Below are 18,684 nucleotides of genomic sequence, written 5' to 3'. Positions count from 1 at the left end.
CCGCCGGTGTATTGGCGTTGCTGAACTCCGCGCCAATTTCAAAAGTTTCCAAGTATCGTTTCCAAGTTTCCCACAGCTTGGACGATGATACATCCCGTGGAGACGGCTTGAGATGCTCCCAGCGAATGTTGCCAGATTCATTCCTGGATACCGATTTGCCTCTTGCCCAGTTATCTGCCGAGGAGTTCGAGACATCTTGCTTTCGTGCTTGTTGAGATGCCTCTGCCATTTTTAGTACCATTTGTTCGAGTCGTGCAAATCTCTCCATCAGATTCGCGTGAGTCTCCTCATTCACTTTATCGGATTGCTCGTTATACTCGCTTATAACCTCTACTTCAGCTCCCACATCAGGAGGCTGATCGTTCTCCTCCTGAGGAGCACGGACGTACTTTCCGATTTCCATTTCTGTAAACAGATCTTAAAAAGGAATGACCGTTATAGTCACCAAGTAGCTATTGATCTACATTATTTAGTAGCAACAATGTTACTCAATGAATCTTTCTGACAGTTCATTCAAATAGACATGAGTAGAGTAGCCTGATTGTTTGCGAATTGATCGCAACCTCGATTTGACATTTATGCCTCAAAGCAAAAGAATCGATTTGCTTCTCCGTCAGCGGACATTATCATATCGATAAACAACACGCTGCGAGCCATCGATCTGAAATTTGAGCATTAAACAACAAAATCGATTCAACGATCGCAGCAATTACTTGAAGGAATTTTCCCGCGGTAAACATAGCAATCCGTTGAATTGACACATGCACAACAAAACAAAAGGATCGAACGCCTATTCGACCAGCGGACATTGCCTTTGACAAACAACACGCTGCTAGCTTTCGATCCGACATTTGTGTGTTTAAAACAGAGTCGAGCTTGGTTAATGTTTCAATTACCATTGTTTCTGTTAGTACCACGTTGCCATTTTTGGTTGTTCCAGTTATTTTTCTATATACAACTTTCGGCGGCGAACATTACTAAACACAGTTTTTTTACAGTTTTACAATTCGCCTTCACTTTTTTGAAAATTTAATGTTTTGGGGTGATTCCTTTTTTTGAAAATCAAAAAGGTTCATTTTTGATCTCCGCTGGTTAGCGAAGGACTGTCATGGTCGCCAAATGTGCCGTTTAGATTCTCTCTGGAAGGAATCACCCCAAACATTAGATATGCAACTTACCCAGTCCGATGTTCGATCGCAAATGAGGCAGTATGAATGCTTCCTGTTGTCATGAGCTGGTGTCGGCATTCAGTCAAGGGATACCAACATTACTGTTAATTCACAGTATACTGTGTATCATTCAATGTGCATTATTCGAGTCCAAGACAATGCCATCTATATCTCACAATAAGGAGAGTGAGTCCTGAGCAAAATATGATCAGAACACATCGAGATAGAGAGATATCGAGATAGGGAGGTTATCGAGATGTAGGAAGCTCAAATGTATGTAGATTGAAGGGACTGAGGAAACCATCGACATAGGGAGAGATATCGAGATAAAGAACATCGAGATGCAGAAAGTCGACTGTATAGTGATAAAAAGCATTGGCCTTAAATTATTGATTGTTACACGCAAAAAAATGTTGCGGTCGAAACTACCATTCCGAGGGTTAGTTTAAGAATACGCACCGACGATTTTCAGCAGACAACAAACCGGTTTGATTTTACCATGCGCGCAGTAAAAATCAACTGTGGTCCTGGTGGAATGTTGTTGCATGAACTGAATCAGTGGTGAATTTGTCCGAATGTGTGGTTAATTTAACTGAAAATTTGTGGTTGTTTTAAAAACATGGCGTAGTCTACAAAATAGTAACCGTTACCATGGAATTTTTTTCAGTGTAGCCTTATGGTAAGTAAATTATTATCTCGTTGAGAATAGTTTTCATCTTTCTTGTCGAACAACTTCAATCTCAAGAAGTTAAGGCTCTAGACCCCACCCTTGCGTCTTGTACAAGGTCGACGCAGAATAAGCACAGGTATAATAGTGGAATTTAGGATGGGGCCACCGATAGAGAACAAGAAATATTAAATACCGCAGAATAGCGTAACAAAATTGCACTAAATATTTACATATATGCGCAAGAACGTTATTCGTATGCGTGAGGAAGATTACGTCGGTGGAGCGGGCGATGAGCTTCGTTAAAATTACAGTAACGAGTTCTATTAGGCTTCAACCAACATTGGTATACTCCTACTATTTTTTTTATTTATTTAATTAACACGGAGCTGAATCCGGATGCTCTTCGTTCTGACTCCCAAATTTATTTTCGGAACTATGGAGATGCATGGTGCAGTTCCCAACAGCTAAATCGTAACACCCAGGGAATAGTTGAATCTGTGGTATGAAACTAAATCAAATTGCTCTGCACCGGTAAATGTGTAGGAATTGAAATTTTTCTTCGACCTAAAACATAAAAAAGATGTTACCTAGTTAATAAATTTAAAAAAGTTTGTTCCGATATTAAAGTTTCCTCCAATTTTGTCGATTTCTGACTATTCTCATAGAAGTAAATAAACAATGTGAAAACTGTTGCTGAGATACGACCTGCGTCGAAACCAGTTCGGCGTCGGAAGCAGTTACTGTCAGATTTATTTATGACATCCGCCATTATGGTTAACGTGGAAAGCTGGATATCAATAAAACTATAAAACTATAAAACAAAAAAAAATAAAACTTCTTAGCAAAATGACTCCCAACGCTCTTAAAAACATGCTATCATCACTTGATATATAGTGATAATTCCTAAACAATGTCCCTCCCAGGAATCCAATTCATTGACATCTATGAGGGCGTCGGTGAGTCGCTGGCCTCTCGTTAAGTAGATGTCATATCATCATTTCCTTCCCTTTCCTTGGAATGAAGAAGTTGGGCGTGGCCGGCAATGGTAGTTCTCATGCTTTATTATTTGGACCTCCGATTGGATTGCTATTATTTTCCAAATAGCTTTCCATAAGCAATTGGAGTGAGAATGTTAAAGATATACATGACAGCTATCAGCATGCAATCTACGAAATACTCCGTTACCAACGCAACGCTACGCTTTTACTGTGAAAAATATTACCGATGAAAATGTGAAAAAACTGTATCAGCTATTTAGGTGAAATACTAAGCTGAAATATCGGTAAACGCGGTGGATGAAATCTCATTCAACCATATTCTTTTACATGCGGTCCCATTCTTGAAGTTTTTCTCGAAATAGCATGAGGGGAATTGGAATTAAATGAATAAATATTTCCTAATGAACGTCGAAATCGAAATCGTCGAAATGACATTGTCTGCTTGAAATTACTTGAATTACCTGAGGGACTTCCGGAAGAACTTCCTGAGGAACTTCCGAAGAAATTCTAAAAAAAGTTTCCTGAAGAATTTTGATGGAACTTTTGAAGGAATTCCAAGAAGAATTCTTTAAGGAACTTTTCGAGGAATTCCTGGAGAAGCTTCCCGAAAAACTCGTGGAGGAACTTCGCAACTAATTCCTGGTGGAAACTACGGAAGAACTCTTGGAAAAACTTTCGAAGGAATATTTGCAAGAACTTCTAAAGAAAACCATGGATGAGCTTCTGAGGATTTTTTGGAGGAACTTTCGAAAGCATTTTTGGATGAACTTCCACAGATGTTCTTGAAGTAACTTCCTGAGGAATTGCAGAAAGAATTTGGATGGAATTAGTTTGGAATTTTTGGAAGAATTCGTGAAGAACCTTTGCGATGAATACCTGGAGAAGTATCCCAAAGAATTTCTTGAAAAAAATTCCAACTAAGTCCGGGGCGAACATTCGAAGGAATGCCTGGAAGAATTCCCGAAGAAATTCTTGAATTCCTGAGGAAGTGCTAGAGAGATTTGGATAGCATTTTTTAGGACTTAAGGAAGAACTCTTGTAGAATCTTTCCGAAGAATTCCTGGAGAAGCTTCCCGAGGAATTCCTGAAGAAGCTTCCAAACTAACCCCAGGAGGAACTTCCGGGAGAATTCATGGAGCAACTTCCGAAAAAAAATCCTGGGAGAACTTCCGGAGGAATTCCTGGAGGAACTTTCGTAGGAATTCCTGGAGAAATTTGCGGAGGAGTTCCTGGAGGAACTTCAGCAGGGATTCCTGGAGGAACATCCGGAGAAATTCCGGAGCAACTGATGCCGATTTTCGCGCAGCTCGCCACTCGACTACGCGGATGTAAAACCCGTTTCGACTAGGTCTTCACTTTTAGCATGTTATTCATTGAAAATGGCTGCTAGGGTGGGCTTAGTCAACTGGTACGCTTACTCGCTCAAAAGCAAACCATCGAGTTGGAGAAATTTATTGAGAAAAAAACGGGGAAGAGTCGTTTGGCCGAAACCCATCTGACCGAAAGTCATTTGACCAAACGGGTCATACCGTCGAATAGGTCATCCCGCCGAATAGGTCATTTGGGCGAACAGGACATTCAAAAGTGAGAAATGAGAAGTGAGAAGTAAGAAGTGAGTAGTGAGACTTCTCACTTCGCACTACACACTTTTCACAGTGAGAAGTGAGAAATGAGAAGTGGAAAGTGAGACGTCTCAATTCACACTCCTAATTTCTCACTTCTGACTATGAAAATTGATTAGTGTGAAGTGACAAAGGAGACGTCTCACTACTTACTTCTCACTTCACACTTTTCACAGTAAACAGTGAGAAATGAGAAGTGACTAGTGAGACGTCTCACTTCTCACTCCTTATTTCTAACTTTTCACTGTCAAAAGTGAAAATCGCGAGGAGAATAGTGAGACGTCTCACTACTCCCTTCACGCCTCTCACTTTCTTCAGTGAGAAGTAAGAAATGAGCAGTGAGAATTGAGACGTCTCACTTCTAATTTCTCACTTCTCACTGTGAAAAATGAGAAGTGATTAGTGAGGGTGTCACTTTTCACACTTCATTTCTTACTTTTCAAATGACCTATTCGGCTAAATGTCCTGCTCAGGCAAATGACATGTTCGGTAAAATGATCTGTTCGGCTGAATAACCCATTCGGCCATATGTCCTATTCGGCCAAATGTTTTATTTGTCCAAATGTCCTATTCGGCCAAAGACCCTTTCAGCCAAATGTCATATTCGACAAAATGTCTTATTCTGCTAAATATCCTTTTCGGCCAAATGTCCTATTCGATCAAATGTTCTATTCGGCCGAATGTCTTATTCGGCCAAATAACCTATTCGGACAAATGTCCTATTCAGCCAAATGACCCTTTCGGTCAAATGACTTTCAGCCTAATGGTATGTTCGGCCAAATGGTATATTCGGGCAAACAACTTTCGGCCAAATGGCATTCTGCTGAACGGTATTCAGCCAAACGTCCCTTCCCCTTTATCGAACAGGCGATTTCGGTGGCCCGGGAGCAGCATGCACCAACAGCTCATCAGGTAAGCAACACCCTAACCATTGATACGCTCACCAAAGATTTCATCCGTTTACGAAATGTCACTTACAGGCAGTATCAGCGTACTGGGCTGTCTGCGCTTAAGACACGTTGTAATTGCTTGACAAAAATCATCCAGGCCAGAATGTGCACCTCAGGAATAGTGATTTCTCCAATAAGATCCACGCTGTTCCTGACTGTGCTAAGCCTTTCTGGAAATTGATCACAATTTTCAAATCCAAAACTTGGCCCATTCCACCTTTGATCCAATTGAACAACAATGACTCTATGCTTGGCTTGATAAATCCTGCAAAGAAGGTCGCCGAAATAGGTCGTCAGCTCACACAGATTATCGTCAGTCTACATGAAGCAGACGTCAACGAGCATCAATTTGACTTCAAACCACTTCTCGGAGGAGTTGAAGATCTCAGCTGGCGAATTGACGGCCTATATCATACCATCGAAAAACATGAAGGCGAAGGCCTCAGGCTAAGACGGCATCCTCAATCTTGAGCTCCAACACATGAGTGATCCATCCTTCTAACACCTCTCGCTGAACTTTAATCGGTGTATCCGTATCAGATGATTCCCATCGTCCTGGAAGTCAGCCAAAGTCATCCCCATCCGGAAGCCAGCAGGTTTTTTGAGTCTGCCGAGCACCACTATATCTAGCTCGAAGTACAGTTCGGCATTCGACACGGTCGATCAAAAACCTCCGCCATGGCCTTACTCGATGTCTAGAAGTCGTTCGACAATGTATGGTGCACAAACTACATCGCTACAATCTTCCCAGCTATCTGGCGGAAATCATCAACAATTACTTGACGGCAAGGACATTCCGGGTCTCATTCAGTGGAGCCTGTTCCAATGCGCACAATATCGTTGCAGGCGTCCCCCAGGACAGTGTCCTCGGGTCCCTGCTGTTTAACCTGTTCACATCCGACATGCCTGAACCTCCAGAAGGTGGCAGTCTATCTTTGTTCGCAAATGACACCTCCATCTTCTACAACGGTAGAGTGATCAGAGCGCTAGTGGCAAAAATCCGACGAGACCTGGATGCCCTGGCAGAGTTCCTCACCAGCTGGAAGATTTGTATCAACGCGGCGAAGACCCAGGTCATAATTTTCCCCCACTTCAAATCCCCTAAACATGTTCCGCCTGAGGACCATAAAATCACTCTTAATGGCATGACTGTGGAATGGGCCAACGAGGCCGACTACCTTGGCTTGACTCTCGACAGCAAGCTTATTTCCCGGCAACAGGTTGACAAGACGGTGACGAAGTGTAACGTTTTGTTGGAACTACTTTACCCTTGATTGATCAACCGTCGGTCACCATTGTCCCTGAAAAATAAGCTTGCTGTCTACAAGCAAATCATCCTCCCCGTGATCGAATATGGCATGCAGGTCTGGGAGACCTGCGCTAAAATTCATCATCTGAAACTACAACGAGTGCAAAACAAGTTCCTGGGAATGATCCTCAACACTATTTTGAGCCACTCCATCACTTTTTGTTTCGATTAAAAGGCTTTCACAAATTCATTAAAGTACTTTTTTTTTAATAAATCTTGATTTTCACAGTTTTATTGGATATATTTACAGTAGTATAATTCATGAAAAATAATTTATTCTAGAAAAATTTCGCCTTTGAAAAAAATAAGTATTAATGATAAAAGTTTTAAAATTGTCCTTAAACATAATAAAATCAAATACGTTTTGAGCATGCGTATTTTCAAGTGTCAACTATTTGATGAGAAATATTTCTACTAAAATAAAATTCTGAAGTGCCTATCTCATCAGAAAAATCAAATCAGAAGAAAATTAGAGCTTAGATCGGTTGTTAAAATTATTAACTAGTTTCCTGCTGTGTGAGATATCCTTCTTGTTATATGCTTTCTAGGTTTTCTGGAAATTTAGCCCACAGAAAGAAGCTGCATTCTCATTCCTGGCTTTGTATTGAGTTATGTTAGATCACTGGATTTGATTGAACTTATATACATTTTTTTTACTACAGTTACCTTTAAAAATGATTTTATATTGCTTTCTCGAATGATTCGACAGTTGTGCACAACTTCATATGATTTTGAACATTATAAAACACGTCTAAAAGACGTGTTCTCAATGTTATTACTTTTTATTATATTTCTGTGGATTCTTTTGAAATATATCTTACACGATGCTAAACTGTGTATAGGAAAGAAGGATTACAAATTATAACTTTTACAAATCCAATGACTTGAGAGATTGACTCCAGCTACTTACATTCTTGTTCTTAAAATCTACGCCCTATAATGACAAAATGATCCCAGTATCGCGCCATTACGAATTCGTGCCGTAATTGCCGGCGCCCCAGTTGCTAAAGTACGACGGTAGATGGGACGCCATCGAGTGATGATGTGGATGATGGTGCAGATGCGCCTGGGGATGATGCAGGTGATGCGAATGTGCCGCCAGATGGTGTTGCGTGTGCTGCGGAGACTGATGCTGCCCTGAGGCTAGCGTCGACGAGGACGACGGGGCCGAATCGTAGTAAACCGACGAGGAGCTTCCATGAGCGGTGACAGCACCGGGCATGCCGCTAGGGTCGATCGCCATCGCGGTCATGGTGTTGTGATCGGAGCTGAGGGCATCCAGCGATGCGTTCGTTTGAGGGGAAGGGGTGGACTGTTGCTGAGGAGGATGGTGGTGGTGAAGGGAGTCGGTGAGGGTCCGTTTGACAACGGCTTGGCTGTCCAGGTATTGCTCGATGTCGACCTGATCCTGGTCTAAGGGCGATACCAGGTAGCTCTGGTTTGGGATCGAGGTGAAGGTTGAGTAATCTGGAGGGAGGGTGGGAATTGGTGATGAGGAGAGAGTTGATTGAAGGGACGGAGGAGCGAGGTGGTAGGAGGAGATGGAGCTGGAGTCATGCAGTTGGTGCATTTGGTTCGGGAAACTGCGGTAGAAGTCTTTGCTGGATGGTTGGGATGTGAACGCAGAGGAAGAAGAAAGGGAGTTGGCAGCGTAACTGAACTGCTCGCTGGTACGGTAATCGGTGGCGGTTCCGTTAATGTAGTCGTTGCGGCTGAAGTAGCCCACAGGGCTGTCATTGCTAGACAACCGGGAATGCGGCGAGTAGGACTTGATGTTTGCCAGTCCGGTGTACGGAGTGGTTGGCGGGGTCAGTGGTTGACCTTCGGTTGAGGAATGGATAGACGCTGCGCTAGGGCTTTGCGGACTGCAAGGAGACTCCATTTCGCAGGGACCGATTCCGTAGAAACGGTTTCCACTTTCAGCCTTCATCGAATAACCCGCATACTGCTCGACGGATGATGTCGACGATGACGGTGTTGGCAGATCCGTCGTCGGCTGAGCAACTCTCAGAAGACCCGACTGATTCGAGAAATCAAAATTTGAGCTCAGTGCGGCCGTAGTAGCCTTCGTCTGATTAGACGTTTTGGATTTGTTTGCAGTAGTGCCTGCGGCTTTTTTGGAACGAGGCTTCGGCGGGGGCGGTGGAGAGCTGTTGGAATCTTCGCAGTCGTCGTCACAGCAGTGCTTTCCATGTTTGCCGAATTTTTTTGACTTTTTCCGCCGCGGTTGGTACTTGTAATCTGGATGCTGGCTTTTGTGTGTCATTCGAAGTTTCTCGGCCTGCTCGATGAAAGGCAGCTTGTCTTCGGCGGCCAGGTTCCTGGAGAGGAGATAATTGAAATTTGATTTAATTTTACTGTTGACAAAAGTTGGACTGGTGGTGAATGCGTCAAAGACAAAGTACATGCTTGTGGGCGGAACCGAGCGCGACAGAGCCCGCCTGGGAAGCAGTGTTACGATAGACGGGGATACCTTAGAGGTGGTCGAGGAATTCCTCTACCTTGGATCCTTGCTAACGGCTGACAACAATGTTAGTCGTGAAATACGTAGGCGCATCATCTGTGGAAGTCGGGCCTACTACGGGCTCCAGAAGAAACTGCTGTCAAAAAAGATTCCCCACCGCACCAAATGTGTCATGTACAAGACGCTAATAAGACCGGTTGTCCTCTACAGACATGGAACATGGACAATGCTCGAGGAGGACTTGCAAGCACTCGGAGTATTCAAGAGACGGGTGCTTAGGACCATCTTTGGCGGTCTGCAAGAAGACGGTGTGGCGGCGAATAATGAACCATAACCTTGATCAGCTCTAAGGCAAACCCAGTTTCCAGAAGATAGCTAAAGCCGGAAGGGCACGATGGGCAGGGCATATTGCAAGAATGCCGGACATCAACCCTGCAAAGATGGTGTTCCCTTCCGATCCAGCAGGTACGAGACGGCGTGGAGCGCAGCGAGCGAGGTGGGCAGACCACGACTTGGCGAGCGTGGGGCGCATTCGAGGATGGAGAGATGCGGCCTCGAACCGTGTATTGTGGCGTCAAATTGTTGATTCAGTGTTATCTGTTCAGATGTAAACTAAATAAATGAAATGAATGGATATACGACCGAAAATATCGTTTGGTCGTTTGGCCGAAAAAGTTGTTTGGCCAAATAGGTCATTCGACCGAAAATACCGTTTGCTGAAAAGGTCCTTTTTTCCGAAAAGTAAAGCGAGATTTGACCGAAATGGCCGTCTGGCTGAAAGGCCATTTAATCGTATGATCCATTCGGCCAAATGACCCTTTCTGTCAAACGACCATTACGACCAAACGGCATTTTCGGCCTGTTGATTCATTCGGCAAAACGACTATTTCGGCCAAACGACCTGTTAGAGACAACGGTTTTTCCGGCCGATTGTCGCTTTGGCCAAATGAAATTTTTGGTCAAGCCGTTTTTCATTTATAATCGTTTCGCACGAAATATATTTCCGTCGAACGGTTTTCGGCCAAATGACCCGTTCCCATTTTTTAGTAATTTTCTGAAGAATTTCCTATGAGCAAAACAAAGAATGTCCCATAGAAAAGTTAAAAAAAATATTCGAAGTTCCGAAAAACAAAACAGCTTTTTGTAAAAATTTAAAAACTTAATTAAAAAAAAGTTCTGAAAAGGTTTAGTGGAAATTCCGGTCGGAGTGAATCCACGACAGCACAGTCTTCGAGTCGGACCACATGAAACGCTGCTTCACCTCTAATGAAAGGATCTCGCAGGCAGAGTTCGCCAATCTTGCTCCCAAAACAGCCGCTTGCTGATACATGGTATTGACATGTGTTGCAATGCAACCACCTTGGACCTCGACATCATGAGCGAACACAACGATCCGGCAGCGGTCTTTATGCGGATGTACGCTGCGGCGCCGTATGCATCCGCCACAAAATAGTAGCGAGGAATGCGGACTTCATCAACTTCCGGGAGCCTTCGGACAGTCCTAACGGGTCGAAAAAGCACATCACGCAGCTCAACACGATTCTTTTCGTTGGTAGCTTCTCGCCGGACAAGAACGGCACCAAATCGTCTCTTAGTTTGGTGGAAAACAAAAACTCGTCACTCGCAGGGCTCCACACGATCCCCAGAACTCGCTCGAATCCGGACTCCTTATCTTCGTTGAAACGCACGCACTGGTCCTTTTTACGTTTTCCCGTGGTCTCCAGGAAATCTGTGAAGCTAAAGACCCAATTACGGTGCTCGAAACCGCCTCTGTTATAGACGTATCGCACCTCTTTCGCCCGCTTCACAGCCTCCTCGATCGTGTTCGCGCTATCAAAATAGTCGTCGACATAGTGGTTTTCGACGACGGCCACCGCCGCCGCAGAAAACTGTCCGCAAACTCTTTCGCGTTCAGGTTTTTTTTACGAATTGCGATCAGCGTCTTCTCCACCAAGGTATAGGAAGAAACTTCGTCCAGGAAGGCGAAAGTATTCACCTAGTAGATTCCGCTATGCAGGATCGGATTCAATTACACCATTTCTCCGAGCACTCTTCGCCGATCTGCTGGTCCCACTCACATCCGCTACGTTATAGATCGTGGATCCCGTAGAATGTGAAAACAGCCAGCAGTCCTAACGGGTCGAAAAAGCACATCACGCAGCTCAACACGATCCTTTTCGTTGGTAGCTTCTCGACGGACAAGAACGGCACCATATCGTCTCTTGGTTTGGTGGAAAACAAAAACTCGTCACTCGCAGGGCTCCACACGATCCCCAGAACTCGCTCGAATCCGGACTCCTTATCTTCGTTGAAACGTACGCACTGGTCCTTTTTACGTTTTCCCATGGTCTCCAGGAAATCTGCGGAGCTAGAGACCCAGTTACGGTGCTCGAAACCGCCTCTGGGGTGGACGTATCGTACCTCTTTCGCCCGCTTCACAGCCTCCTCGATCGTGTTCGCGCTATCAAAATAGTCGTCGACATAGTGGTTTTCGACGACGGCCACCGCCGCCGCCGCCGGGAACTGTCCGGCAAACTCTTTCGCGTTCAGGTTTTTTACGAATTGCGCCGAACACGGTGAACTTGTTGACCCAAAAGTCGCCACGTCCATCAGGAATCTTTGTGCTCGCCTATCTTCTTCTCTAATCCGCAGCTGATGATACATCTCTCTTATATCTGCTCCGAAACCGACTTCTCGCTCCCGAAACTTGCAGATCACCGTCGGCAAAGCAGTCAACATATCCGGACCCTTCAGCAAATTCGAGTTGAGTGACACTCCTTTTAATTCAGCTCTGGCGTCCCATACTAGACGAAATTTCTGCTTTCTCGGATTGTAGACGATGTTCAATGGCACGTACCACACCTTGCTGCAATCAAACGCTACTAGCTCGAACGGCGTCGCCTTGTGTGCGTACCCTTTTGCTAGGTAATCGGCGATCATGGTCCGAACTTTGGCATACAGTTCGGGATCCTTCTTGAGGCGATTCTCCTGGACAAGCTGCCGCCTGATAGCCATGGGGTAGCTAACCGGAAACTCGGAGTGGTCATTTTTTCACAGCAGCCCCGGTTCGCCTATATTTTTCGTCGTCTTCCTCAGAATCTCCTTCGCTCTTATTGTCTTCTTCCGACTCGGTAAGTAAGGCAGCGGAAATGCCGGATTCTTCCAGAGTATACTGGCTCTTCAGCAGGTCGTGCAGCTCCTGGTTGGTCACCGAACTACAAATGTGGTGTCCGACGATTCCATCTTCCATGGTGTTCACGCCGGTCGGTCCGTAGACAGTCCACCCCAGTTTCGACCTGACTGCTATCGGCTCTTCCGACCGACCTATCCTAGACTCAATCGGAGCGTAAAGGTGGATATCCTTCAGCCCGATCAGAATCTGCGGCGTTGTTTGGGGAACATCACCACTTCTGACACAGCTAGTGAATGCTGCGGAAGCTTGAGGTTCTCCACCATGTTGGCACTCTTGATGAGGAAACGTCGCGCTGATCCTCGTGTGGAGATGAGAATGTTTAAACACTGCGAGTCCTTCTCGACTCGTGATACTCCAGCGGTCCACGTCACTCGTAGTGGCTGCGTTACACCACGAATTCTCAGTCGGTCGATCAACGTCTTCTCCACCAACGTAAAGGAAGAACCTTCGTCTAGGAAGGCGAAAGTATTCACCGAGTAGATTCCGCTATGCAGGGTGACAGGCATCATACGGAAAAAGGTGGATGGCTTTGGTTGAATAGCGTGGATATTCCAATTTGAACCGGCCACTGATCTCGGTGGATGCAGAAGTGGGGCTCCTTGCACTCGCCGATGTTGCTGACAGTACCGTGATCGTTAAGATACAGCTGGCACAGCTGCCATCTGCGAACCGCTTCCCATCGCTCACTGTAGTGGAGTCTACGGAACTTCTCGCAGTTACGGATCCGGTGATCTACTCTTCCACTGATCCTGCACGGCCTTCTCTCCTTCGCATGCGGACTCGAATTTATACTCTCCACCGCGTCATGCGCGTTAATGTACTCTTGGCTTGCTCTGCTTCTTGGGTTCGCCTTTTTTTTGGACCAAGCTCTCCGGACCGGGATGCTTCCTGCTAGGCCGCCATTTCACTTGCGTCCTTCACTATACGTGACAAGAAATTGGACAACGTTCACAGCGTCACCACCTTGCTTTTTCTTCGGTATCGTACCCATTCCAGCTGCGTTTCTGCAGGCAGCTTCTCTGCCAGCTCTTGAATGTACATGGAGTTAACCAAGTGCAAAGTTAACCCTGTAGCTTCTAGATGGAAACTGATGAAGCTCGCCATACCGGTCCGCTTTACCGGCGTTGTGCACTTTTGCAAGCAGCATGTTCAACAGATGCTCCGGTCTCCCATACAGCATCTGCAGCGTCTCTATTATTTTCGGGACTGATTTCGGCAGTAGAAGCCTACTCCTTACCGCTTTCAGCGCCTTACCTTTCATTCACTCCTGTAGCCGTGCCAAATTTTCCACGTAGGAATAGTCGCACGCCTTTGTCGACGTCTCGTAGCTACTGACGAACATAGGCCATTCTTCCAACTTGCAGGAAAAAGTTGGCAACTTCCTGGATAGAAACTGCCGAGCAAACATCTGCGCCTTCGTCGGTTCTTGCTGCCGACTTTGTCGAGCTCGCCTGACTCCTCTTTGCTTTCGACGTGACCTCTCTTGCCTTTTCTCTTCTTCGGAACTCTCCGAACTTTCCTCCTCCGTACAACCCTCTTCCTCCTCCGAAGAGCTCTCTTCCTCCTCGATGGAACGTCCTCCGACTCTTCTTCCGCTATCTGCCACTTCTTGATACCCTTCACCTTTTTCGGTTTGGGAACTCCTGGACGTCCGAAAGGCGTCGAATTTCCATCGCGCTCGATCAGAAAACTTTCCAGCAGACTTGATGTACCTCCAACCGACCTTGTTGCGAGCTTCCGAGTAACTGTCGATGTCGAGTGTTTGCGGTATGCTCCTCTCGGATCGTTAAACTTCGTAATTGCTTCATCCGCTTTTCCGGGCTTTTCTTTTCCCGACTTTTTCTTCTCAGGTTTTTTTTCCAGCTTCGAATGCTCCAATTCCGTAATCTTCTTTGTGCCGCCTTTCGAACTTCCCACTTTAACACCACCGACAGCTCCTTTCAACTCCTTTTCTCCATCAACCGTTTCCGGCGATCTTCTTCTCCATTTGTGCCTTTTAGAACACCAGTTCCATGTCCCGTTTTTACTTTTTCCAGCTGCTGGCGCATCTCGAACAATTCCTGTTGAACCTCCAGGTGCTTCCGAAGCAAAATTTTCTCTCTTTCCAGTTCCTGGTTCTGCTTCTCCTTCTCCTTTTCGAGCTTCTTCATCTCCTCTTGCAGCTCGGACGAACCAGAGTCATCACTTCCATTACTTCTGCTGTGACGCCAACACAGCCGAAATGGTACCACTGCTGGCAGTGGTCACGAAAAACCATTTGGTACTCTGCATCATCCGAACAATCACAAGCCAGGCAACTTAAGTCTGTTTTATCAGGACTTTGCATATTGGGATTTGGTCGGAACATTATAAAATTTTCAAATTATAGGTATATGTTGCGACGGATTTTTTCTGGTTTGAAAAAAAACGGCTTTGACAGCAGTGTCCATTTCACACAGCTTCAAAGCTGGAATTTATTTTCTAATTATTATTAAATTCATTATATGTAAAAAGTTACTTACAAACTAGTTTCACTTAAATTCACAAGCAACAGGCTCCACCGTCACTCTAAACCATTCATTTCGATTCCTATTGCCTCAGTATGGAAGCATATACAGTAGAATTTCGTTTGTCGGGCTTTCTATAAGTGGGCTTCGTTAAAACTGAGCTCCTGTTCTTCATCTTCTTCTTTCTCGTGTGAGCCGCAATCTCTTGATAGCTCTAGTACAGGGCGAGAGACTATATGCCCTCCGTGTTTTTTAAACGTCTTGGACGGTTTTCTTTCATATTGTCACTGCTTGGAATTGGAAGTTTAGATCCAATTTAGCCTTTCTGATAAAATCGACCCGTAATGCTGGGTAGACACCTTTACGTGGTGTGTTACGGGATAAGATCTACCACGGTTACATTGCCAGCTACAGGCAAATCCTGACCCAACGTTTACCTTCCTCATTATCCAACTCCGTGGTACTTATGAGGGTGTCGCTAAGTCGGTGGCCTTTCGTTAAGTAAGTACCACATCAACACTTCCTTCCTCTCCCTAGCTACGGTGAAGATGGGCGTGGCCAGGAGTAGTAATCCTCATGCTTTTATTATTTTTGTTTAAGACTGGAATCAAGGACGCTCCCTTCTTGATTTCTGATAGCATTCTAGATGAGGATCTCAAAAGTAAAACATGAGTATCACTAGTGTCCAATCTACGAATTACACCGTAACAATGCTAATGCTAATGCTAATTTAGCCTTTCTGATAAAATCTGCTACTTAATTGAAAAGGTCACGTTTGCCAGTCCTTAACAATTCGATGAGGTTGGTGTACGAACGAAAGCCGCAAAGAATTTCGTCCCTTTTTCCTCCGAATATGCTGCATACCATTGGTTCGTTTGTCTTTAGAGTGAGCTTTTTTCGTTTAAATAGGCATATTTTAGATGAATTGTGTGGTTTATGACGTTCAAAAGGGGCCCTCCTTAGCCGTGCGGTAAGACGCGCGGCTACAAAGCAAGACCATGCTGAGGGTGGCTGGGTTCGATTCCCGGTGCCGGTCTAGGCAATTTTCGGATTGGAAATTGTCTCGACTTCTCTGGGCATAAAAGTATCATCGTGTTAGCCTCATGATATACGAATGCAAAATTGGTAACTTGGCTTAGAAACCTCGCAGTTAATAACTGTGGAAGTGCTTAATGAACACTAAGCTGCGAGGCGGCTCTGTCCCAGTGTGGGGATGTAATGCCAATAAGAAGAAGAAGATGACGTTCACTGAAGTAACGCTGGCTTTGGCGAGCACATCTGCAGTTTCGTTTCCGCTAATCGACACATGGCTAGGAATCCACTGTATGGCGATATTCCATCGTTGACACTTGACCAAAATTTCAATCAAAATACCTTCGTCTGCCTTTGAGTCCTTGGCATTTGCTAGCATGAGGCAAGCTGATCGGGAGTCCGTGTATATTACATAATTTAAGAGGGTTCAAAAAAAAAATTGTTTTAAAAATTTTGTCCAAACCGGACCGGGGCCCCGTTGCTGCGCCTCTAACCCCAGCATTTCATCGTGGAGCATGTGCTCCAGAATGTGATCAATTTTATATCAGTTCAGTTTTATAAATATTTTTATATAAAAATATAGAAATTGTGGGATCTTTCATATACGGACTCAAATTTCGTTCAAAGCCTTAGTTCACTTAAAACTTATGTGATTATGCTGCAGCATACTTCATATTGTCTTGTCAACGTAGTTTAAAGGTATTAAGCTAAGTAAAAATTATAAAATAAATGCATAGATTTTATGGGATTTTATTTTTTATTTAGTGGGATACTCAATTATGTATCTACATATACCATGGTTATACGCAGATAGATAATTGATATTACTAGACCAACATTTGAAAAGGGCGTAACAGCCAAAATTTCTAGACCAACATTTGAAAAGGGCGTAACAGCCAAAATTTATTCCTTCTGATTCTTTGTCCACATATATAGCTATATATGTAGACGGAAAATCAGAAGGAATAATTTTTGGCTGTTACGCCGTTTTCAAATGTTGGTCTAGATTTATTCCTTCTGATTCTTCGTCTACATATTTAGCATATATTTGGTTACTAGAAGAATCCTGTGCACCTTTCTAAAATGCACAAAGATATCCCAAACAGCACACTTATCATAAAGGAGTTGCTGTCACTTATGTTAGATCAAATCTGATCATATATGATTGATCATATATGAGTTGTTGCAACCAAATCAGTCTGAATTCTGCTACTCGGGATGTATTTCAGATTGTATTTCACACACCCATAGTCTTATATACAATCAGCTCGACGAACTGAGCTATTGTCTGTGTGTCCTTGTATATGTGTTTGTGCATATGATAACAGATGTTATGGTCAGTATGAGCTGAAAGCAAAAATAAGTAAAGAACTTTCAGCAATTTTAAGGATCTTTTAACCCGTTGTGGATTTTTTTGCAAATGCCATGCGAAGATCTAGAAATGCCCACCACTCTGCAGTGTTCCTTACACACACTTAAAATAAATCACCGAATTCGGTAAAATTTTACCGAAATCTCAACAGCAGTACTGTTCGGTAAATCATGTTACTGATTTTCGGTGATTTTGACAGTTGAACAATGGAAAAAATTACAAAAAATCTGTAAAATAATTACCGAACAGATCTGCTGTTGAGATTTCGGTAAAATTTATCGAGTACTGTGAAATGAGTTAAGTGTGCATATTGCGCAAATAGTCAAAGAAGAGCTTAACTTGATTAACTGTACACATCGTAGTTGCTGATCATGATTGTCCGAAAAACAGCAAATATGCACAACTCACCAATTAAATAATCTTCTTGGGATATAAAAAAGTTATCCTAATCCTAAATTGACTGTAAGCATCGTTATTAGTCATGAATTGAAAACTCCGAAGCAAGTACCGTTTTGACTCAAATTCCGAACATGACTCATATTCCGAACACTCGCTTTTAAATGGTCATTTTTGCTTTATTCGTGTAATTATTTCCATAGGGTATTGATCTTGCTACGAAAAACCGATAAAAGTTATTGTTTTTGGGTACCAAAACATCAGTGTTAGGAATATGAGTCATGTTCGGAATTCGAATCAAAATGGTACTTGCTTCGAAGTTTTCAATTCATGACTAATAACGATGCTTACAGTCAATTTAGGATTAGGAGAGGAACATTAGTTTAACACTCATTGTTATAAGAGATCGAGGCATGCTCTGCATCTCCGTGAGTGCTACGGGAAAGGAATAGTTGGTTAGTTGAGAAGGTAATTCGTGTGAAGCCACCTTGGTAAGCAACTAAATATTTATTGTAAACGAAATTAGGCCGTTACAAATATTTATTCAACTTTTTGTCCTACTGGTTTCGAAAGGTCAAGGGGGTGGCGGCTGTTAATAAAAAATAAATATTGAAATGAAAAAAAAAAATCAAAAACTCCTCGGATTTGCTCGAGAATGTTTTAAAAATCCTCAAAATTATCCGAATTTTATTTTGTTGCCCCCTCAAAATATTATTTTATGGCAAAAAAATTCGGGGGGGGGGGGGGAGATTTTAAATATTTGTATCGGCCTTATTTTGAAAACAGGAAGACGAGAACTGTGTTTCAAACCAATCCATTCAATTCGTTTAATAAGCTATAACACGATCGATTCCGCATTAAATAATTTTGTGCTCTTCGATGCCGAAATTAATTTTATCACTTCGTGTTCTCCCGGACTAGCTGGCGTGACCATTATATCAATACGATTGATTGGACACTGGTTAAACACATTTGTGCTACGCGGGGTATATTTTTTTCACTTTACGTTCTCCCGGACTAGCT

At 43.7% G+C, this 18,684-nt stretch overlaps 1 protein-coding gene across 1 annotated transcript in view; it reads right to left on the bottom strand.

The window, feature by feature from the left end:
• Window positions 1-6,940: 6,940 nt before the first annotated feature.
• Window positions 6,941-18,684, bottom strand: part of LOC134213268 (transcription factor SOX-10) — a 117,832-nt gene continuing 106,088 nt past the window's right edge. The window contains exon 3 of the mRNA XM_062692154.1: window positions 6,941-9,039. Within this exon, the coding sequence (XP_062548138.1) occupies window positions 7,686-9,039 (1,354 nt within the window). The 3' untranslated portion in view covers window positions 6,941-7,685. The remainder of the gene's footprint in view (window positions 9,040-18,684) is intronic.

The sequence above is a fragment of the Armigeres subalbatus genome, chromosome 1 (genome assembly GCF_024139115.2).
Source record: "Armigeres subalbatus isolate Guangzhou_Male chromosome 1, GZ_Asu_2, whole genome shotgun sequence".
Taxonomy (NCBI): domain Eukaryota; kingdom Metazoa; phylum Arthropoda; class Insecta; order Diptera; family Culicidae; genus Armigeres; species Armigeres subalbatus.
This window is presented reverse-complemented; position numbering and strand designations above follow the sequence as displayed.